Source organism: Sus scrofa, chromosome 4 (assembly GCF_000003025.6).
Source record: "Sus scrofa isolate TJ Tabasco breed Duroc chromosome 4, Sscrofa11.1, whole genome shotgun sequence".
NCBI lineage: Eukaryota > Metazoa > Chordata > Mammalia > Artiodactyla > Suidae > Sus > Sus scrofa.
This window is the reverse complement of record NC_010446.5, coordinates 95,530,970-95,553,698: the sequence shown is the minus strand read 5'-3', so window position 1 is coordinate 95,553,698 and position 22,729 is coordinate 95,530,970. Positions and strand designations below refer to the sequence as shown.

At 47.6% G+C, this 22,729-nt stretch overlaps 2 protein-coding genes and 1 non-coding gene across 24 annotated transcripts in view; all 3 read right to left on the bottom strand.

The window, feature by feature from the left end:
- Positions 1 to 11,370, bottom strand: part of TPM3 (tropomyosin 3) — a 30,618-nt gene extending 19,248 nt beyond the window's left edge. For 6 of the 22 annotated variants that reach the window (XM_005663360.3, XM_005663358.3, XM_021088730.1 and 3 more), the window contains exons 1-2: positions 11,028 to 11,236; positions 10,289 to 10,414 (exon numbers count right to left, since the gene is read on the bottom strand). In XM_005663360.3, coding sequence (XP_005663417.1) covers positions 10,289 to 10,414; positions 11,028 to 11,141 — 240 coding nt within the window. In that variant the 5' untranslated portion in view covers positions 11,142 to 11,236. 22 annotated transcript variants of the gene reach the window in all.
- Positions 13,011 to 13,093, bottom strand: MIR190B (microRNA 190b). Its single transcript, NR_038603.1, has one exon. It is a non-coding gene; the product is annotated as a microRNA 190b (primary transcript).
- C4H1orf189 (chromosome 4 C1orf189 homolog) lies at positions 18,947 to 22,558 on the bottom strand. The gene is made up of 4 exons (XM_003125733.4): positions 22,468 to 22,558; positions 22,129 to 22,169; positions 20,178 to 20,307; positions 18,947 to 19,394 (listed from the first exon to the last, which is right to left on the bottom strand). The coding sequence occupies exons 1-4, from the start codon at positions 22,498 to 22,500 to the stop codon at positions 19,293 to 19,295; spliced, it is 306 nt and encodes a 101-aa protein (XP_003125781.1). The 5' UTR covers positions 22,501 to 22,558; the 3' UTR covers positions 18,947 to 19,292.

The window sequence follows — 22,729 nt, the reverse complement described above, 5'->3', positions numbered from 1 at the left end:
AAAGCTTGCAGAATCAAGATCTGTTAAATGTTTCAAGGAACAAGGGAAGACACCTATTGACTTCTTCCAGCCAGGACCTCTCTGTACAATGCCTATCCCCTTCAGGTCAATCACGCTGTACCCAGAGACTGAGTGGGACCAACTTCTGCAAATGAGAATGGGAGACACGGCCCTGGGAAACATTAACTTTACGCTGTTCTATCATCCCAGGTTTGGCATGCCTTAGATGTGGTTTTGATCTTTCAGCCCGCCCACCTCTGTCCAGCTTGGAGGTACACTGAGGTCTTTCCTTCAGGCAATAATAGGATTTCTCTGCTGCCCAAGAAGCAAAGATCCCAGGGTGAGTGAGGGAACACAGCAGCAGCTCAGGTCACTTCAGAAGATGGCTGACAATAGCTTCAGCTATGAAACGATTTTCTACCATCTTCCACTCTGAAGGGACTCCCTGAGCACACCATACCCATCAAGGCAAGAAAACCAACAGGGCACTGCTGCTGAAAGGTACATCAGGGCCAAGGACAGAAGGGGATTAGCCTAGATCTGGCATTCTGCCACTCTGCGGTTTCTCTTTTTAGACAAAGGCCACAGATGAAATTCAAAGGAAAAGAGTAATGGAAAAGTTAGGCTTAAGCCTTATGAGTAAAGGACTGCTCTGGTTTATTGTGTTCACAAATGTATCTAGACAGATACTGTGTCCTTGGGCACTTTAAATTTCGTCCAGGGGGAGGCAAGTTGGAAGGGAGCAGAGCTATCTGTCCCAGAGTAAACAAAGGTGGAGTCTGAGCGGAGGCACTCAGAGCAAAGGGCTATTTGCCTCTCCCCTATGAGTAGGTGCTCCAGTATGAAGGCAAGAGAAAGGAAATCAGCAGGAAAACAAATCTAAACCAAAGACAGGTGATAAAGCCAGTTGCTTATTCCACCAGACCCCACGGATGGGAGAGAGCCACACAATAGTCAGACATTCTAACCACCACCACCACCACCACCACCCACCCCTGCAGACCAGGAATCTGTGAATAAGGCCACAATCGAAACTGCTGTTCACAAAGCCCACTCACTCCCTCCATAGTATTCCTAAATCTTTTAGACCAGAAAAAGAAATACCAAGGGAAGTTACAAGACAGGTATTAAAAGCAGAGAAGGTGAACCCTACACTTTAAAACAAAGTGGTAAATTTTATGGCATGTGTATTTTTACTACCCCCACTCCAGATAAGGCAAGCTACTACATTAAACATGTTGCAGTTTTCTTCAGTTTAACAAAAAAGACAACAGGGAGATTCAAAATTGAAAGTGGATTTTACAAGGTGCTACATTATAAAAGGTCAATCTCCAGGCCAAAAGCAGGAAAGAGTTGTGGATTCCAGAACAACTTGGTCTCTGCTTTGGACTCACCCAGCTTCCCCAAAAGGGCTGGATGTTCACACAAAGCAATGAGAAAAGCAATTAAGTGACAATTCCACTAAGAGCATGTGATAGCATCAGGGAGTGCTGAGCTTCCAGCTCCAGGAAGGAGGAGCCAGTAAAACCCACATTCCAAAATGCCCTAAGAGGATAACAGGTAGTTCAAGCAACCCCCTCCCTTCCCACAGGTGTCCCCTCAGGAGGAATTCAAAGTTCACTAGAGCAGAAAGTCAAAAGATTAGGCTCCCTCAAGCTGGGGGAGAAGATACTAACTGGTTTCATAAATATTTAACTACCACCCTACTTCCCCATCTGAGGACTTCCTCACTAGACCTCACTAAGCTCGATAAACAAATGTGGCAGGTTCTGAGTAAGGGAGAAGAAGCTTAAGAAACATCTGAGGCTGCTCACTTGGCTAGAATCACCGGGGGGGGGCTAAATTTTCCTGCAAAGAAAATGACCAAATCCTAGACAGAGTGGCTGAGAACATCCTAGCTGGAAAATCAAATCCTGAGGGCTTGGGGAGGGGAGGGGGCATCATCTACCCTAGAACTAGTCCTAAGATGTGCATGCTTAAGTGTTGACCCTAAGACTCTGGAGCTCAAAACATGGCTAGTTCCTTCAGGCCATTCCGTCTTCCCTTTTACCAGGATCTGGTCTTTAGAACAAAGGAGATGAGAAAGTGTCAGCTGTCATAAAGAGTCACCCAGCCAGTTCATCTTCACTTGAGTTGATAATCAGAAGCTGTGGACAAAACTGGGAGGAAAAATCCACTGACAAGTGGGTGACTGAGGAAGACAAGATCCCAGCATTTCCAAGCCCAGTTATATGAAGCAATGAATATTCTAACAATCTTAAGTATTAACCTGGAAGGCAGCTGCCTCCCCTCTTTCCCCCAAAGCATTAATTCTCAGCCACTCCCCAGAGAAGCAGCCAAAAAGTAAAAAACAAACAACAACTTACCAACGGGAAGAACCAGGAATACCAATACACCACAAGAGGTCTTTCATCAGGTCTTCAAATTTTAGCAACTGTTACTTTCCTCTCCAGCCTCAAGATCCTCCAAAACCAAAGCCTCAACTCAAGATATCAGCTCCACCTACTAGACTGCACCCTAGACCCTGAAAAGCTCATAGCCTACTATAACAAATCGCCCTTCTAAACAGAAAGTGGTTTCAAGAATCACCCCTCGGCTCATTAACATTTTATGTTCCATCTTTCAGTAGAACAAATATTTACTGAACTTAAACAAAACAAAACACTGTAGTGGATAATTGGGAAAGGAGCAGAGTAACATCACTAGAGACCCCCGGGAATTCATTATTTGGAACTCGGTATCTTGACTCCATCAACCACGCGAACTAGAAACCTTGACAGAAATTGGCACCCCATCAGATTCTCTGCAACATACACTCGCTTATCAGCTCTGCTTGGACGAAGTGTTCTTAACCTGGTCAGCTAGCACTCTTCACACTTCAGCAATAAACGCCTGAATCTGGCATAAGTTCCTGCCTTCCAGGTCATCGTGGAAGCTAGGCAAGTTTTTGTTGATACCTACATTTGCACTAACAGAAGGAGTGAAGTACCATCTCCTCCCCTCCCTCTTCACGTCGACAGAGAGAATGGGTTCAGCAGTTGCAAGGGCTCCCCGTAAGAGGAAAGGGCCCCAGGCCGGAGGATGGGAGGCGGTGCTGTGGCCTCAACCTCCTCCAGGGAGGGCACCGCGCTTCCTCTCGGCCGACTGCTGCCTCATTTCCTGAGCAGGAGGAGGGAGCGGAAAAGCTACCAGCAGGCTAGGCTGGGGGCTTTCCGGCGGGTCCCACCCTCAACCCCCACCCTTTCACCTTAAATTCGGCTCTGCCCCTCCCAGACTGGAGAGGCAGCCACCTACTCTCACCCTTGAGGCCGGAAACCCCAACGAGAGCAAAATCCCCCCCGCCCTCGACGGGGAAGTGGGGGAGGGAGAGGCCGCTTGAGCCCCTCCCCCGGCCGCGCCCGGCTCAGAGCGACTGAATGAATGAGCTGGGAGAAAGGAGGAAAACCACTCCTCAGGCCCGCGAGGCTCAATTCCTTCAAAGGTCACGCCTGTTCGCTCGAGCACCCCGTTCCCCCCTCACCCGCTAGATGTCCAAAGAAGCTGAGCCCCACCCAACCTCCGGGCTCCAACTTCATCACCAAGTATGCTGGCCCTCTAAGGACCGTGCTCGTTCGCAAATATGGGACCTAGTTCGGGGTCCCATCTGCTCCAGCGCCTGCCATTCCCTCACTCGCCTCGCCCTCTCCGTACCTGTTCCCGGGCCCGCCTTTCCCCCTCCACTTCCCGCTGGAGGCGCTCGGCCCTCTCCTCTGCATCATCGGCCTGCTGCTGCAGAACCTGGATCTTGCGCTTCACCGCCTCGATGGTGGTGATTCCAGCCATGGTGCCCACCCAGCTCCTGCTCGCAATCGGGTTCCTGCCTTCTCCGCTCGGCGCTGCAGCCGCTTCTCACCCCTACTTCCGCCTGCTCCGCCCTGAAATACCGGAACTCGCCCACCCGCCCGGACGTGACGCCACCACCGCCGCGCCCTCCCACCGCCAGGCAGGCGGGAAGGCTGTCCACTGGAGGGAGACCAGCCGCGGGGAGCGAAGGGCGGGACCGCTCAGTCGCCCGGGGCGACCGCTCCCAGCATTTTCCTCCAGCAGGCAAAGGGGGGCGGGGTTGGAAAGAGGGAGGGCTACCATGGTAACCGGAAGGCGCGTGGTGATTAAACCTCTCCAGCCGCGGGGCTGGCTGTCCACAATGGTTGGCCTGTGAGGCCCCTTACACACTCGCAGTTGACCCCTCACTTCCCCAGAGCTGATCGGCCACTACTTACCCAGCTGATCCACCACCACTTACCCGCTAGGGCACCCTGTGTACCTCTCCACCATATACCCCATAAAGGCTTCCAAACAGGTACTAAGAAAAAACCTGGTCTTTCTGTGCCTCATCTTCAAAAGAGCCCAGATATCCAGTCTCCTTTCAAAGGCTGCTCAGGTAGGTTCTTTCCCATTTCCTAAAAGTCGATGAAGGGGATTAATGGGGGATGAAGAGATGGGCAGGTTGACAACGCTATCTATTTGGCATCAAGTTTTTTTTTTGTTTTGTTTTTTGTTTTTGTCTTTTTGCCTTTTCTAGGGCCGGTCTCACAGCATATGGAGGTTCCGAGGCTAGGGGTCGAATCGGAGCTATAGCCGCCGGCCTACGCCAGAACCACAGCAACGCTGGATCCGAGCCGCGTCTGAAACCTACACCACAGCTCTCGGCAACGCTGGATCCTTAACCCACTGAGCAAGGTCAGGGACTGAACCCACAACCTCATGGTTCCTAGTCGGATTCGTTAACCACTGCGCCACAAGGGGAACTCCATCTGTTTGGCATCAGTTTTGAACATAAGTGTTCTATTTAAAATACAGGTGTTAAGTTTTCCTCATGGCTCCTAGTCGGATCCTTAATCCGACTAGTATCCGTGAGGATGCGAGTTCTATCCCTGGCCTCGCTCAGTGGGTTAAGTGATCTGCCTTGCCGTCACAGACACGGCAGGGACTGGGTGCTGTTGCGCCTCTGGCGAAGGCTGGCAGCTATAGCTCTGATTGGACCCCTATCCTGGGAACTTCCATATGCCACAGGTGCAGCCCTGAAAAGCAAAAGTTAAAGCATAAAGTACTGGTCTTTTTCCCTGTTACTTTTGAGAGTCAGTAGACACCAGTGATTTACCAACCGGCCGGATTCTCCAGACCTTGAATGATTCAGGACCTGGTAATTAATCATCACTTTACAATTCCTTTTGTAGGTGGGGAAGGTATTTTATGCCCCATTTTATTAGGAAAGTATCCTCTGTTAGGGACTACTGTTACCAGATCCTTTGTGCAACAGCAAGATGTGACTACCTGAAAAACTATAGTCCTGTGGAACCCAACCTCCGTTCTGTGTCATAACTTTCACCAATTTCACTGCCACTTCTGCTTCCAGGTCCTCCAAGGCATCATTTATGAATTAGAAACTGCTTCTGTAGGATTTTTAGAAGCACAGAAGTAAAGAGACTTTAGAATTTTTTTCTTCCCACTTGTTTCTTTGTATTCCTCCCACCTTCTCAGTAAGTAATAGTAATAAATCTCTCCTGTGGTGCAGCTCTCTTTTCCTCTAGAGAATTAGAGTGTAGAACAGGATCTAAAATTAAGAATCCTGGAGTTCCCGTTGTGGTGCAGTGGAAATGAATCCGACTGGTATCCATGAGGATGCAGGTTTGATCCCTGGCCTCACTCAGTGGGTTGAGGAGCGGGTGTTGCGGTGACCTATAGTGTAGGTCACAGATGTGGCTCAGATCCCATGTTGCTGCGGCTGTGTTATAGGTCAGCAACTGTAGCTCCAATTCAGCCCCCAGCCTGGGAACTTCTTATGCCATGGGTGCGGCCCTAAAAAGCAAAAATAGATAAATAAATAAAATGAAGAATCCTAACCCTCAAAGGACTGATAGGCAAGGCAGGTGCTGCCTGGTTCTGAAGTTACTCCCACCAGCAGCTCTATCTTCCTAGCTCCATTTAGAAATACTGAACATTGAGACTATCCAGAGGAAACAGAAACAACTCAGACAATAAGTAATTTGCTTGACAGAGTAACCTGTACATTTTGATTTCCTCTCCCAGGAATTGGAAAGAAAGAGCAGTGTTTAAAGCCTCAGTAAACTCTGCCCTGATGGCCTAAGAATTTTTCGAAAACTCTCTTTGGAGAAATCTGATGAGAAGGACTGTGGAAACAAAAATGAAACTTGGTCATTCTCCATACTGATCAGCAGCGGCCACTATTCCATCCCACTCACCCACCCTTTGCCCTAGTGAAAAAGCAGAAGACCTCATTTTAGACAAACCAAAGGAGTGTTGAGAGCACCACTGCATTCCTGAGGCTGGTAGATTTGAACAGATAATCTTCTCTTGATCCAGGGAAACAGGTGGATTGACTCCTAATGGCCTTTAAAAGCATGATGGATGGGCAGCAAGGGGCCCAGGGCTATTGTTTTCCTAGTGACCAACAATACATCAACAGGTGTATCTGTCCATCCTGTCCCTCTTCTCCCCATCCCTTCCACCTCTTGTCCTTAAAAAAGGGCGTTGGAGTTCCCGTCATGGCTCAGCGGTAACGAACCCAACTGGTATCTGTGAGGACACGGGTTAGATCCATGGCCTTGCTCACTGGGTTAAAAAGGATCCCGTGTTGCCAGGAGCTGTGGTGTCAGTTGCAGACCGCGGCTCAGACCCTGCATTGCTGTGGCTGTGGCATAGGCCAGCAGCTACAGCTCCCATTTGATCTCTAGCCTAGGAACTTGCATATGCTGTGAGGGGGGCCCTAAAAATAAATAAATAAAGACAAAAAAGTAAAAATTAAAAAATAAAACTGAAAAAGAGTGTTATGACTCATGTCCTCACTGCTGAACTCCTCTTTCCCCTTGTTTTACCTTCAACACCTTCTGATTTCATCTCAGATTAAAAGTACCTTAGACATAGTTGCACAACAGTGTGAATGTGCTTACTGCCACTGCCTGTACGCTTAAACATGGTTAAAATGGCAAATTTTGTGCTATGTATATTTTTCCACAATTAAAAAACAAACAAAAAGAACTTAGATGAACTCAGGGAGGAAAGAAGTGAAGTTTGGACTGACCTTGCCACACCCTTGCCCTTTCTTTGTTCAAGGATTCCTAGTAAATCCTACACTTTCCAAAAAGACTTCTCAGATAACCAGAACTCCCCGGGTAAACAAGCAGTTATTGACTCCCTCCTCCTTTTGTCCTCTTACATCTACATCAAAGTAAGATGCTCTGTTTACTTGTTTATTCATCTCAAGGGCAGAAGCTGAGCAGTGAACTCCCTTCTTATCGGGCAGAGCATCTTCCCCTCAAAGACGCATATATTAGGTTGCTAAGACCCTGACCCTGCTCTCTAATTTAAAGCTGTTGCCTCCCTATATAGCACTTTCCCCAGGTCTATAAACCCCTCACTTTCCTTCTTTGACCCTTTGAGGTTGGAGTCAGCAAACATTTTCTGTAAAAGGCCAGTTAGTAAATATTTCTGTTTTTGCGGCCCATAGGGTTTGGCTACCATTCCCTTGTAGAGAGAAAGCCAGTAGACAATATGTAAATGAATGGGGAAGGCAATGTTCCAATACAATTTTGTACAAAAAAAAAAAAAAAATGTTGGTGGGAGTTCCCATCGTGGAGCAGTGGTTAACGAATCCCACTGGGAACCATGAGGTTCAGGTTCGATCCCTGGCCTTGCTCAGTGGGTGAAGGATCTGGCGTTGCCGTGAGCTGTGGTGTAGGTTGCAGACGTGGCTCGGATCCCAAATTGCTGTGGCTGTGGCGTAGGCCAGTGGCTACAGCTCCGATTTGACCCCTAGCTTGGGAACCTCCATATGCCGTGGGACTGGCCCTAGAAAAGGCAAAAAGACAAAAACGAACAACAACAACAACAAAAAAAACCAGGCTGTGGTAGGATTTACCCCACAGGTGGTAGTTTGCTGAACCCACCTTTGAGAAAAGGAAACTTTCTTCCTGTTTCCATCTTAACCTGGACTGGAGTTCCCTTGTGGTTCAAGGGGTTAAGGATCTAGTGTTGTTACTGCTGTGGCTCAGGTTTGATCCCTGCCCAGGAACTTCCGTATGCCATGGTCTTGGCCGAAAAGAGAGGGAAAGAGAGAAGTTTCTTTCAAATGACTATGCTGAGTAGACTCTATCTATGTTGGGACTAACATGTATGTAGGTGTGCGTAAGGACAGACAGAATTCATCCCCAGCAAATTCCTTTACCAGTGATACTGCTGTATTGTCTAGAACCTCTGTGTCACTCTTTCTCCCCAAAGGCCTCGAGTTAGACTTGTTTGTTCTTTTCATGGCTCCTGGAAACACCTCCTCAAGCTCACACACTAGATATTTTGGCCTAAAAACTTTCCCAGAGAGCTGTTACTCAACATTTCACAACATTGTTATTAACCTGACATTGTGCCAGTTTGTGAAAACTTACCCCCATGCTCATTTATTAGCCCCAGAGAGCCTGGAGCTCCTCTTGTGGCTTGGCAGGTTAAAAACCCAGCTAGTAACTATGAGGATGTAGGTTCAATCCCTGGCCTCTCACTTAGTGGGTTAAAGGATTGGGCGTTGCCAAGAGCTACAGTGTAGACTGCTGATGCACCTTGGATCCTGCATTGCTGGTGGCTGTGGTGTAGGCCGGCAGCTGGAACTCTGATTCAACCCCTAGCCTGGAAACTTCTACATGCCTCTGATGTGGCCCTAAAAAAAGACAATAAAATAAAATAAAATAAAATAACCAGGAAGCTCTATCCATTCATACCTAGAACTCAGGTGAGGCAGCTCCAGCAGACCATCAAGCGCTTGCCTGAAGTCCTAGGAGTAACCAGTGTTGTTTGCAGTTTTTCCAAGAAGGGAGAATTAATAGTTTACAGTGGCCTAAACTTTTGGAAACTAGGAACATGTATAGTGTATATGATGTGCTTTGGTGTCTCTGACCTCTGGCATGAGGTATTCAACAACCCACACCCACCTCCCCAGGCCATTAAAAGTGGCAGAAAGCCAAAGAGGAGATCAGAAACCTAATAGCAAAGAGGCTGAATGTGAGGATCCAAAAACATCTCTCTAGCTGTTGTTCAAAACCAAATGTGATTTTATAAAAACACATGCTCCTATTTTCCTATTAACTCAATACTGAGATTTGACTGTATTGCCATCAATACTGGGACATTCTTTTATTGCTGTTAAGATTCCTATGTTACTTTTCTTCCAAAAGTCTTTTCTGTGTAGTCTCTAATTTATCTTTGTGGTAAACGTCAAGGTTGAAGATGAAGGAAAGTAGGTGGTTATAAGATAACATGAAGTGGAAAAGAAAATTTATTTTATTTCCAAATGGGAAAATTCAGACCTAGAGAAGCTGAGTGATTTAGCCAAGGTAACAGATTAAGATACGGTGGTGACATCTTTACACCCTAAGAGTCCTTATTTCTATTATGGTCTATCATTCTAGGATTCTCTCTGCTGCTCTATAGGCAATGCTTTTTTTTTTTTTTTTTTTTTTAAGGGCTGCACCCATGGTACATGGAGGTTCCCAAGCTAGGGGTCTAATTGGAGCTATAGCTGCCGGCCTATGCAACAGTCACAGCAATGCAGGATCTGAGCCTTGTCTGCGACCTACACCACAGCTCATGGCAACACTGGATCCTTAACCCACTGAGTGAGGCCAGGGATCGAACCCAAAACCTCACGGTTTCTAGTCAGATTCGTTTCCCCTGTGCCACGACAGGAACTCCCTCTATAGGCAATGCTTTCTATGGCATGCTGTGGTGTAAGGGCAGATGCTCACACTGGCCAAGATAAATAAACCCATATAGGGCCAGGGTCATTGTGACCTCCTTTGTCCAATTGTGAAATCTGAGCTGGCTTTGCTGGGCAGTTGAGAGATGAGAGTTCCCCTATTAATACACATATCTACGTGCCAATCCTTGGACACAAAAGCTAAGAATGTGGCATGGGGGAGGAGGTGGGATAAGTGATAGCAGTCTGGACTTGGAGTCCCCTCCCTTTGTCCAGTTCTTGGGAAAGATAATTAAATTCCCAGATCAGGGGTAAGAAACATGAGATATTTACACATCTTGAAGAAAGGACGTATATACCATTACAAGGGTATGCCAGCATGTATATACCATTGCAAGGGTATGCCAGCATATGCAAAATTGTATGTGGGTATCTATGTTGTGTGAATCCACAAGTGTGTATATGTCCAAGTGTATTTAGAATTTAGTCATTAACACGAAGATCTATGTGTGTAGATTAAACCCACCTCCCTGTTTCTTTCATACTCACATCAGCTGCTTTCTTCTCTGCCAGCTCCAGCTTCTCCTGGGCATCCTTCAGAGCTTCAGAATATTTGTCCAGCTCATCCTCTGTCCCTTTTAGTTTCTTCTGCATGGCTGCCAGCTCATCTTCCAGCTATAAAAGCCCCAAGAGTCACACACAAGACACACATACACAGCACTGTAGACTCAGACTCTGGGCTCTTGAGGTCTGACAGATTCCTGAGCTTAGCCTCTATGTCACCATTCTCAGAGAGACATACTTTCTCCCTAGTCAGTTTCAGCCAACTTCCCCAGGGGTTCTGCTATGGCCTTGGCCTGTGACCTTGTGATCTCTGACCCTAAGATGACCAAGCCATGCTAGATTTTCATTAAGACCTTGGGAGGATAAATATCTTAGGGTATGGGTGTCTGTGCCTCCACTTGGGGGTAAAGGGATGCTGTGTGCCAAGCTCCCACCTTTTCCTCTAGAAATCAGGGATTCTTCCAAAATGTGATCCAATCCCACTTACATCCAGCAGGCACACTGTGGCTCAGAAGGACCATTGACTTTCCCAAGGTCACAGGGGCAGTCTGAGGCAGGTACCCTAGATGTCCTCTGTCTACCCAGTGAGACTGGAGAGGAAGAGGAGTCCCTCCCACCCAAAGGATGAGCTGGCACCAGAGGTCACTGCCTTTCCCGTGAAAACTCTTTCCCATCACACAGTCTTGTTCACCAGCAGGTGAGAGAGACCAAAGCCACGGCTTACCTGTTTACTTCTCTCTTCTGCCTGCTTTTGCTCAGCTTCGGCTTGCTCTGCCCGATCCAGAGCATTCTCCTTGTCCAACTTCAGCATCTGCATCTTTTTCTTGATGGCCTCCATCTTGAGCAGCGGCCGTGGGTGAGCTCACCTGCGAACACTGGAGAACTGGAGACGAGGGCAAGGAAGGAGGGGCTGCTGGCTGAGGGACTAGTTCCCCAGACTTGAGCCTTTATCTCTGCCCATGGCTCCACCTCCTGTTCCTAATATGGTCTTCCCAGCTCCCTCCACCCTATCATTGTTCTCCTAGGGGAACACAGGGTGAGACACTTTGATGGACTGACATCACTAGCAAAGAAAAATGGGGGAACAGCTGAGGCTGATTTTAGACAATGGAAAGTGGGGGAAGGGACAGGGTTCTCCCTGACTCTGAAACTTTCCACTCACTCTGGGCAACTCCATGGGTATTTTAAAAGAGCAGAGAGAAGGGAGGGGTGGAACATTAAAATAAAGACAGGTACTTTGGCAATTCTAGAATGGTAGTTTTCACCCCAAGGGTCTCAGTCGCTCCTCATCGTTCCCCTTACTCCCAGACTGTGTTGGATGCTAATCACATTCCACTGGTTGAGTGTTGTATTGTGATTCCTGGTATTCAGGGAGCTGAAACCACAGTGAAGAGGGGAGGTCACTCCTGATCCTTGACAATTCCCCCAGATCCCCAGATCAAATGACTGAACTATTCTGAGAGTCTCTAGTTGGCAGGAAGACATCATCCCTCCCCCTTAAGAGCCACAGGGGTGGAGTAACGGGATAGGGGTGAGCTCTGGAAGGCCATCCCGGAGCTTCAAGCAGGTGGGGCGGGGGAGAGAAGAGTAAGGGATGGTCCGAGTAATCCAGATAGGATCATGTCCTCATTTCCTCACAGAGATCTTTAAATAGAACGTTTATACCCACAAGTCTGTGTTGTTCTCTACTCTTCTCCTCCCCCTCTGCTCCTTTCTTAACTCCCCCCCACTCATCAGCATCATTGTCATCATTACCAGCTCTCTTCTCCCTGGCTTGGTTCCAGGCCATGTTCATTCTTCCACTTGGAGCCTTGCTACGGACAGGTGGCAACTGATCCCAGACGCTGGCAGCAGCATACAATCTGAGAAGATGCCTCCCTGTTCTTGTCACTGTTCAAGGTGACAAGAGCAATCAGGGAAGAACATAAATGGCTCTAATTAGTCATTATGTCAAGAATAGATGGGTAGTATTTTTTTTTTTCTTTTTAGGGCCGCACCTGCAACATATGGAAGTTCCCAGGCTAGGGGTCAAATCAGAGCTGCAGCTGCCAGCCTACACCACAGCCACAGCAATGCAGGATCCAAGCCGAGTCTGCGACCAGCACCACAGCTCACAGTGACACACTGAGCGAGGCTAGGGATCGAACCCGCATCCTCATGGATACTAGTTGGGTTCATTACTGCTGAGCCACAGTGGGAACTCCTAGATGGGTAGTATTAATACTAGGACCCAACAATGGGGTGAATGAAATACCCACCAGCACGGAGGGCAGAGCTGGAATCCACTCAGGAGAGCTTCCAGTCACTGGAGGTAGATATGGAGATAGACAAACAGCTGACTCTTGAAGGAAAGCAGAAAAGCCAAAGACCCCTACTATGGGAAGGGGAACAAGAGAGTCCTAGGTGCAGGAGGCAGCGGATAGTAAAGTGGTGGTGGTGGGGGTTGAATAAGGAGGAGAAAAATACAAGGACAGGAGAAAATCAGAGCCATATCCCTTCTAGTACAAGGTAAAGATAGAGGAAGATGTGACACTCAAAAAACTCCAGCTCTCTCCTGCTCCCACAGTGGCCTTCCAGTTTCAGACTGCAATCCACATAGGTTGCAGCCACTGATCTTCCAAAAGTGTTCTGGAGAGAAAAGGTTCCTTAAAGAAGACAGGAGCCCCAGAGCCTCAGAGGTTGAGGTGGGAAAGCGTATGATGCCGAATTGCCTACTGCTGTAAGAATATGTTTGACATTTAGTTGGTTCCTAATTAAACAACCCAATATCAAACATATCACACAGAAGCAGGCAGGAGAGCTTTGGGCGTCATCTGCCTTCCTCCCCACTGCGGAGAAAAGGACAGAGCAGGGACACCAGGCACCAAGCACGGCTAGATGGAAAGCCACCTACTTGGGGAAGGGCACGGATCCCTGCTCTTTGCCTCCCAAGACAGTCGGCTCTTACTCATCTGCTCTCCGTGCCATCCTTGTCTCGGCTCCTCTCCTACCAGCGCCTGGCCTTTGCTGGATCACGTTGGCCTAAACCAGGAAGAATCTCTGGCAGAACTCCACATCCGGCACCTATTCTTCCCAAGACTCCAGCACCGAGCTTCTCCCCCTGATGTCACGGCCCCAGTGCCCAGAGGATCAGAAGTGTCAGCAGCTCCTTGTCCACCTCGCCACCTGCTCTCCCCAACTTGGCTCCAGCTGCCCCAAGGCTTTCCGGGAGTGGGGGTGGGGGACTTGTACATCCTGCATTACCTTTCCAATACCCCCACAAGGCTGCCAAAGGCCTTTCGGGGGACACCTTCCTGGAACGCTCTGCTCTTAAGTACTCCAGATAAGTAGCCATGAGTAATTTCCAGAAGGCTTGGCTCCTTCTTCCCACCATCATGTCCCTTCTCACCTTTTCCCCATGTCCTCCAGGCATCCTCCTTAAAGTCACCCTTGGATGTCCAGAAGAGAAGAGTGACTTTTCTCACTAGCAGCCTCCAGCCTGGGCTCCAGAGAAGACTTAGGGTCTCTCCCACCTTGCAGAATTGAAACTGAGACCTTAGGAGGTCAAGATGAGGGAGGAAACCCCCTTTGCCAGGACACAGCCTGCAGTCCTCAGGACACTCAACCTCTTCTGAGGCTTTTTACAACGTGAGCTCCTGGGCTGGCTTCTGTAAGGGTCTTCCCTCACAGGGATCCAGTCTGGTGCTTGTTTTTCTAGAAGATTTTTTTCTTCTAAAGAGAATCAGGTCTGTCGAATGTCATGTGGCAGGCAGATGCTTCTCTCTACGGTGGCAGAAAGGAGCCCGAGTTATAGCTGCACTGGTGGGGAGAGGGGCTTGGGTGGAAGTGTAGGGGTGGGAGGAGGGTGCCCAGCTTTAGCCCCCAGGCCTGTTCCATGTGTCCTTGTTCCCATTAATCCGGACAACCCCCCCCCAACACACACACACACACACACACACACACACACACAAACACATATGCCAACTCGACAGTGCCCTTGATCTAGATCGATAGCTTGTCCCAAGCCCCAGTCAATTCCTATTGTGTGGCTCTTGCCTTCCAGGGAAAGACTAGCAAATGGGCATACAAGCCCCAAGGTAGGCACCTGTCGTGTTGTCTTATGTCCTTGTTCCTTTATGGCTTTCGTTTTGTGTGTAATTTTTACTTTTTGACCTTCCTTTTTACCCTTAACCCCACCCCCGCAAACCTCCGCAAGTTCTAGTTCCCTGCTCTGGGAAGGGAACTGACCAGAGACTAGAGGGAGAGAGGCTGGGAAAGGGACTGGCAGGAATTGAAAGGACTTTAGTGTTTGGGACACTAGGGCAACAGAGGCAGAGACTGGAAATACTGATGTCGGGGAGGCACAGCGCTCTTAGGAGACTGACAGGATGGCTGGTCTTGGTGGAAACCTCACATGGCCTCTGAGGAAATCTTTCTAGTTCTCCTAGGAAGTAACTTCTGTGCAGCCTTTTTGAACAAGGCTGACCATCTTGAGCCTGAGGAGGTGGGTAAGGCACCAGCCACAGAGGGAAAAGGGGCTGGATGGGTATGATGGGGTGAACTACTCAGTTGATGTGATGAGAGTGGACAGAGCAGGCAGAGAGGATCAAAGGAGATGGGCTCCGTGGGGGGCCGGCCTGCCAATACTGGAGCCAGCCAGGCACTGACAAGCCCTGGGGAGAGAGGCCAAGGTCAGGGATCAAAGCAGAGGGGGTGGGGCATTCTGTAGGTCCAAAAAAGGGTTGGTGAGGGAGTGTGGTGGGAGGTGGGGGGCAGCCAGGTAATGGAGAAGAAATAAAACTATCATAGGGCAGGAAGACATCATTATGGGTTATCATTCATTGGATGTTATATACCACTTCTCCATTAATTGCTTTATATAAGCCCCACGGTAATTCAATGAGGGAGGCATTATCTCCGTTTTACATAGTTAAAAAACCCTGTGACCCAGAAAGTTAAAGTTACTTGCTTAAGGCCACGTAGGCAGTAAGAGAGAGCCAGGATTCAAACCCAGATCTGCCATGTGAAAGCCTGCTCTCCTGACACCAGGCTATGCTGCCATAGGTAAGTGGCAGGGACAGCTGGGAGAGAGATACAGGGGATGATGAAAGACAGGAGGGAGATGGACCTGCAGGGAACAGAGTGTGAGGAACAGGCAGAAGGAATGGGAGACCCAGTCATGTTTGTGGGTCAAATCCAGGACACACATGTGTGATGTTGTCTCCTACAAAATTCTTATTATACCTGTCATGATGTGTTCAACGCTTGTCTCCCCCACCAGCCTGTGAACTCCATGTCTTTTTTTTTTTTTTTTTTTTTTTTTGTCTTTTTGCTATTTCTTGGGCTGCTCCCGCAGCATATGGATGTTCCCAGGCTAGGGGTCGAATCGGAGCTCTAGCCGCCAGCCTACGCCAGAGCCACAGCAATGTGGGATCCGAGCCGCGTCTGCGACCTACACCACAGCTCTCGGCAATGCCGGATCCTTAACCCACTGAGCAAGGCCAGGGATTGAACCCTCAACCTCATGGTTCCTAGTCGGATTCGTTAACCACTGTGCCACGACAGGAACTCCTCCATGTCTTGTTTGGTGCACAACTCAGGAGTAGTTATTGACTAAAGATAAGAGGGGAGTTCCCGTCGTGGCGCAGTGGTTAACGAATCTGCCTAGGAACCATGAGGTTGAGGGTTCAATCCCTGGTCTTGCTCAGAGGGTTAAGGATCCGGCGTTGCCGTGAGCTGTGGTGTAGGTCGCAGACACGGCTCGGATCCCACGTTGCTGTGGCTCTGGCGTAAGCTGGCGGCTACAGCTCCAATTAGACCCCTAGCCTGGGAATCTCCACATGCCGCTGGAGTGGCCCAAGAAATAGCAAAAAGACAAAAAAAAAAAAAAAAAAAAAAGAAAGAAAGAAAGAAAGAAAGATAAGAGGGCTTTGGAAGCAGGGCTGATGGGGGCTGGAAGACGAATGAATATATAGGACAGAAAGAGGGACAGGTCTGGAATGGAGAATGACATTTGAGCTGCATAAAGGGGCTAGCCAGGGGGTCAGTAGGGACACTGTGCAGGGCTTGGATCACAGGGAAATCTCCTAAGAAGGAAAAGGGAGGATACGTATTGTGTGCCACACACTGGGCTTGCTCTCTGTATACCTTATCTTATTTAATCCTCATAACGATCCTGTGGGATGGGTATTAGTATCCCCATTTAAAAAAATTTTTATGGCCATGGCCATGGCATATGGAAGTTTCCAGGTGACAGATCAAATCCAAGCCACAGCTACAGCCTACACTGCAGCTGCAGCAACACCAGATCCTTTAATCCACTGTGCTGGCTGAGGTCAAAACTGCACCTCCACAGGGACCTGAGCCGCAGCAGTTGGAGTCCTTTTTTCTTTTCTTTTTATGGCTGCACCTGTGGCATATGGAAGTTCCCAGGCTAGGGGTCGTATTGGAGCTGCAACTTCACCTTCGCCACAGCCACTGCAACATAAGATCCGAGCCACATCTGTGATCTATGCTGCAGCTTGTGGCAACACTGGATCCTTAACCCACTGAGAGAGGCCAGAGATCAAACCCGCATGCTCACGGATACTATGTCAGGTTCTTAACCTGCTGAGCCACGACAGGAAACTCCGTATTTAATTCTTGATCCCCTGCAGCACAGCAGCAACTCCATTATTATTCCCATTTTCAGGAGAGAATATTGCGGCTCAGAGAAGTAACATACACACGGTGACACAACAATTATGATGTGAAGCCAGACTTTGAACACACACTTGACTCCAAAGAGTGTGCTCTTCTCTTTATATCCTGCTGCCTTTCTGCGTCTCATCAGTGGGCTGTGTAGAGGGAGAGGAAGACACTTGGACAGCTGAGATGAAAAATGCGTATTGAGGGAGTTCCCTGGTGGCTCAGCAGGTTAAGGATCTGGCATTGTCACTGCTGTGGCTTGGGTTCAGTCCTTGGTCTGGGGACTTCCACATGCCACAGGCGCAGCCAAAAAAAAGGGGGGGGGAATGCATATTAGTGGGACAGACTAATTTGCAGCAGGGACAGAACCACAGGGAACTGACTTTAGGAAATGATCACTATGGAAACAATGAGTAACCAAGGAGAACATAGATGGCAAGGTGAGGGAACTGGGAAAAGTATGTATGACGGTAATACATCAGAGAGTGATGGTGTGTTCCTGCACCTGTTACTGGCTGCAAAATAGGAGTCTCTCTGGCTTGAGATATCATTTGTACTTAAAGATCTCAGTAAGATTCTCTCTTAAAAAAAAAAAAGACTCTCTGTGGCCTATAGGTGCATAGGAGTAATCAGCACTTTTCAAGAGTTCTCTTGTGGCTCAGTGGGTTAAGTCACTGGCACCATCACTGCATTGGCTCAGGTCGCTGCTATGGTACGGGTTCAGTCCCTGATCCCAGAACTTCTGCATGTCACGAGTGCAGCCAACGAAGAAAAAAAAAAAAAATCAATACTTTTCAGCATTTTGAATGCATTTAGATTTAGCATGCGCTTTCTAGTCTCCCATAAATCCCACCATTCCTTATTCCCTCATATCTGTATTATCTGCCTGACACCTGAAGGTACTTGAGTTTAGAACCCAGTCATTTTGCAGAGGTGGGAATTCAAGCAGAAGTCAGAGACCTGGCGTTCCCATTGTGGCTCAGCGGAAACAGATCTGACTAGTATCCACGTGGAGGCAGGTTCCACCCAGCATTGCCGTGAGCAGTGGTGTAGGTCGCAGATGTGGCTTGGATCTGGCATTGCTGTGGCTGTGGTGTAGGCTGGCGCTACAGCTCTGATTTGGCCCCTAGCCTGGGAATCTCCATATGCCACAGGTGTGGTCCTTCAAAAAAAAAAAAAAAAGAAGAAGAAAAAAATCGAAGACACTTGGGAGTTCCTTTTGTAAAGGCACAGGGGAAAAAAGAATACAACTAGTAACCATGAGCATGAGGGTTTAATCCCTGGCCTCCATCAGTGGTCAAGGATCTGGTGTCATGAGTTGCGGTGTAGGTCACAGATGCGGCTTGGATCCTGCATTATGCTGGCTGTGGTGTAGGCCAGCAGCTGTAGCTCCGATTCGACCCCTAGCCTGGGAACTTCCACATGCTGTGTAGAAAAAGAAAAAAAAAAAAAGAGATAGAGACTTGTACACGGTTTCACAATAACTGGCAGAGTTGAAACCTAAAATCCAGGCCTCCTGACATCAAGCACCACAGTGCCTGTGGATTAATAGCCATGTTCAGAGCTATCTGTCCAAGTATGTAGAAATTACCAGTGGAAATGAGATCTGAGAGGTGGTAAGCAAAATCTAGGATGCTATATCAGGATTATGGCACCTGGGAGTTCCTCTTGTGGCTCAGGGGGTTAAGGACCCGACGTTGTTTCTGTGAGGATGTGAGTCTGATTCCTGGCCTCACTCATTGGGTTAAGGATCTGGCGTTGCCCCAAGCTGCGGTGTAGACTGCAGAATGTGGCTCGGATCTGGCGTTGCTGTGTCTGTGGTGTAGGCCTCAGGTGAAGTTCGGGAACTTCCATATGCCGCAGGTGCAGCCGTGAAAAGAAAAAAAAAAGATTACTTTTTCTTTTATGGCAGCTATGAATAAACACTTTTGAAACAGATCAAGATTTAGGGTTGAAAGAATGATCCAGTGGGCCAAGTTTGAACCTTTAAAAACTAGATTTATTTGTTAAACAAATTAGAATTCTCTGCTCACACTGTCCATCTATTTCTCCACCTCCCCTTCTCCCACTTACATCAAAACTGCAAATCTCATTCTGACCACAAGGTGTCACTCTTGTTTTTACCATTGTTTTATAGATTATTTCCCAAAGAGCATCAGGGGATTGACATGGGCATGAAAGAGATGAGAATGGGGCGATATCCTAAATCCTGGACAGATAACTAGATCCAGGTGAGTTCTGGGAAGGATGTTCAAGGTGGTGGAGCTCAAAAGGCTAGGTTAGCAGGTGTGGTGAGAATGGAGGGGCAATGTTTCAAATGCCATCAGAGTCGCTCCACATAAAAAGCCTTGCCCATCTGATTTAGTTCCTGCTGGTATTGCCGATGCTCCTTTTCAAACAGCTGGTGCAGGGCAGCTTGACGGACCTGGTGGGGAGGGCAGAACAGGATGTGATCTTTGCCCTCTGTTTAGCTCCCTTTCTCTCTCTCTCTTTTTTTTTTTTTTGGCCAAGCCTGTGACATGTGGAAGTTCCCAGGCCAGGGATCGAACCCATGACACAGCAGCGACTGGAGCCACTATATAGTGACAATGCTGGATCCTTAACCTGATGAGCAACAAGGGAATTCCTACCCCGCTTTCTCATTCTTTCTCCCTGGTTGTTTTCCTATCACACATGTTCTCTTGGATCTATACTTAGCTGTGACATAAAGCTAGGCAGTAGCACAGAGGCTGAACCACTGGAGGGGAAGCCTACCTATTCTTTTTTTCCCCCCCACCATGGGTGAAGCCCCACATTCAGCAAATATTTGCTAAGGACATTCCATGAAACAGAAAATTTTCTAGGTACCTGGGATACAAAGATGGTGACATGACAGGAAATGGGGACTCCAGGGAGAGAGAAAGAGGTTCTGAGAGGCAGGTGCTGGACACTAAGAAGTAGTTTTGAGTCTTACCAAGGTGAGAGGAGCAAGGACTAGACTACACCTTGGGACTTTAGAATGTGCCATCTGCAGCTAGATGTAAAGAGTCAGTGAAAAATAGCCTTAGTTTTAGGGTTAAAGAGTTACTGCTCTGGTGTGATGGTGAAAATCTCAGAGGCAAATAAGAGAGGTGAGTAAATGGTGGAGACTGAGAACTTGGGAATTCCAGTGGGCAAAGGCACAGGGCAGTAGAGGATGAAACTTTAGGTCACTTTTGCCAGAACTCACCATCAGTAGTTGCTTGTTAGCCAGTGCCAACTCCTGTACCACGGTGTTTTGCATCCTTAGGATGGCATATGGGTTTCTCCTCTGGCTTAATGTCATCTGCCACAGACAGTGAGTATGTGAATTTTGCCACCTGCCCCAGGCATAAAGGTAGGGTTGAATGGGTTGGCGTTAGGAGTGGAGACAAAAAACCCATCAGTGAGGTTGCTTCTTCACCAGAACTTCTGTGCTAATGTCAGAAGCCTGCAAACTCCTTGAAAGGGTAACTAGATACATAAAAGGAATATACCTACGTCCCTCTCTCTCTCACGTTTGTATCCTCTGTTCAGACAACCTTTGCTGACATTTAAAAAAAAGGGTTTTTTTACAGATGGCTGAAAAATTAAATCCATATGGGAAATATATATGTTAAATGAAAAGTGAAAGCTTCATTCTTCTGCCCCAGTTCTTTTCAACAGTTATCAGTTTCTTGTGTATCTTTCCAGAAAATTTTTCTATCATATGTCTTTTAATTTTTCAACATAAAATCATATATTTACATAAGCAGTATCAATTCACAATTTGGATTTTTCATATCAACACATAAAGATTTGCTTCAGTCTGTTTAAAGATTGCCTAGTATTTTTGTATCATAATTTAACCATCTACGTTGTTTCTAGCCTTTTAATTTTTATAAACAATGCTGTCATGAACACTCTTGTGAATGTACATTCTAGTGCTTTTGCAGATATATATGTGTAAGGAGATAAAAGTTGTCAGTTCAAAGGATATGCGAATTTAAAATTTTGATAGATTTCACCAAACTACCTTCATAAAAAAGGCTGCATCAATCTTGACTCCCACTAAAACTATAAGCATACTTGTTGCCTGACATCCTTGCTAAATCTGGATATAACCAGTGAAACCTTAAAAAACAGGTTTATCTGGGAGTTCCCGTCGTGGCTCAGTGGTTAATGAATTTGACTGAGAACCATGGGGTTGAAGGTTTGATCCCCGGCCTTGCTCGGTGGGTTGGGGATCTGGCATTGCCGTGAGCTGTGGTGTAGGTCACAGAGTCGTCTCGGATTCCGAGTTACTGTGGCTGTGGCGTAGGCCAGCAGCTGCAGCTCCAATTGGACCACTAGCCTGGGAACCTCCATGTGCTGCGGGAGCGGCCCTAGAAATGTTAAAAAAAAACAAAAACCAAAAAAACAAGTTTATCTTATTTAATCCCAGACCGTTTTAGTCAGAACATTCTGGGTTAACACCTGTGTGTTTTTAAAAGTTCCACAGGTGGAGTTCCCATCATGGTGCAGTGGTTAACGAATCCGACTGGGAACCATGAGGTTGCGGGTTCGATCCCTGCCCTTGCTCAGTGGGTTAACAATCCGGCGTTGCCGTTAGCTGTGGTGTAGGTCGCAGACGCGGCTCGGATCCTACGTTGCTGTGGCTCTGGCATAGGCCAGCGGCTACAGCTCCAATTCGACCCCTAGCCTGGGAACCTCCATATGCCGCAGGAGCAGCCCAAGAAATGGCAAAAAGACAAAAAACAAATAAAATAAATAAAATAAAATAAATAAAATAAAAAAGTTCCACAGGTGATGGAAGTACACAGCCTAGTCTTTTGATTCTTCCTATTCATTTGACAAATACTTAACTGTATACCAACCACATGGTTAGTACAATGCCAGAAAACAAATAATTGAATTTTCCTTAAAAAACAAAAACTTGCCCCAATTTTCCTCCAGAGAATGGGAAGCAAGGGGTTATAAAAACCATTGTCTATATAGCCTAACCCGATGTCCACTAGGCTTTTCTGCTTTTGAGAACACGGGCTGCTTCTTGCCCCCTCCACACCTGTTTGCCTTCTTGATGAGCCCCTAACAAGATGGAACAGATCCGAGAGGTGCCTTCAGAACAGGAGGGTGAAAAGGTCAAGCTGCAGTGTAAGGGAAGGGATAGAAGCAGAGATTACCTGTCCACCATCTTCTTCAGCCCCACGGCCCTTTGAAAACTCTGCAAGAAAAGGGAGTTCTGTTGACCTGCCTTGATCTCCAGTACCTCACCCTTAGTACCCCAACGTGATGGGAGACACAGTCCTCTTTTGAGAGAGGTAGTAGCAAACTTCCTATGGGAGGTGAATGCAACGAATATTTGAATTATCTACTACGTGCCAGACATAGTCTCCCAGTCCTTACCATCTTTGTTACATCAGGGGCCTCTATTGAGAAATGGTCCATTTCTGGTAAATTTCTCTGTAAATCTCACTAAAGGGAAACTCCTCCAACCCCACCCTGCTTCCAACTCTGCATACCTCTTCTACTTTTACCATCTTTTCCATAGACATGTCCACAGACTCGATATGGTCTTAGGAGACGGAGCTGGCTCTCCTTTCTGTTTAGTCCAGTCACGAGGTTTCAGTAGTCATAGCAACATTTATGGCTCCAACAATGACCCCTCGGCCTAAGTGTTGATTGGTCACCTGGCCTGCTGCCCTGGAGACTTGAAGGGAATCCTGGTTCGCCAGCCTTCTATTAGTGTCTCAGGCAATTCTATGAGCAAGGACCATAGTCCTA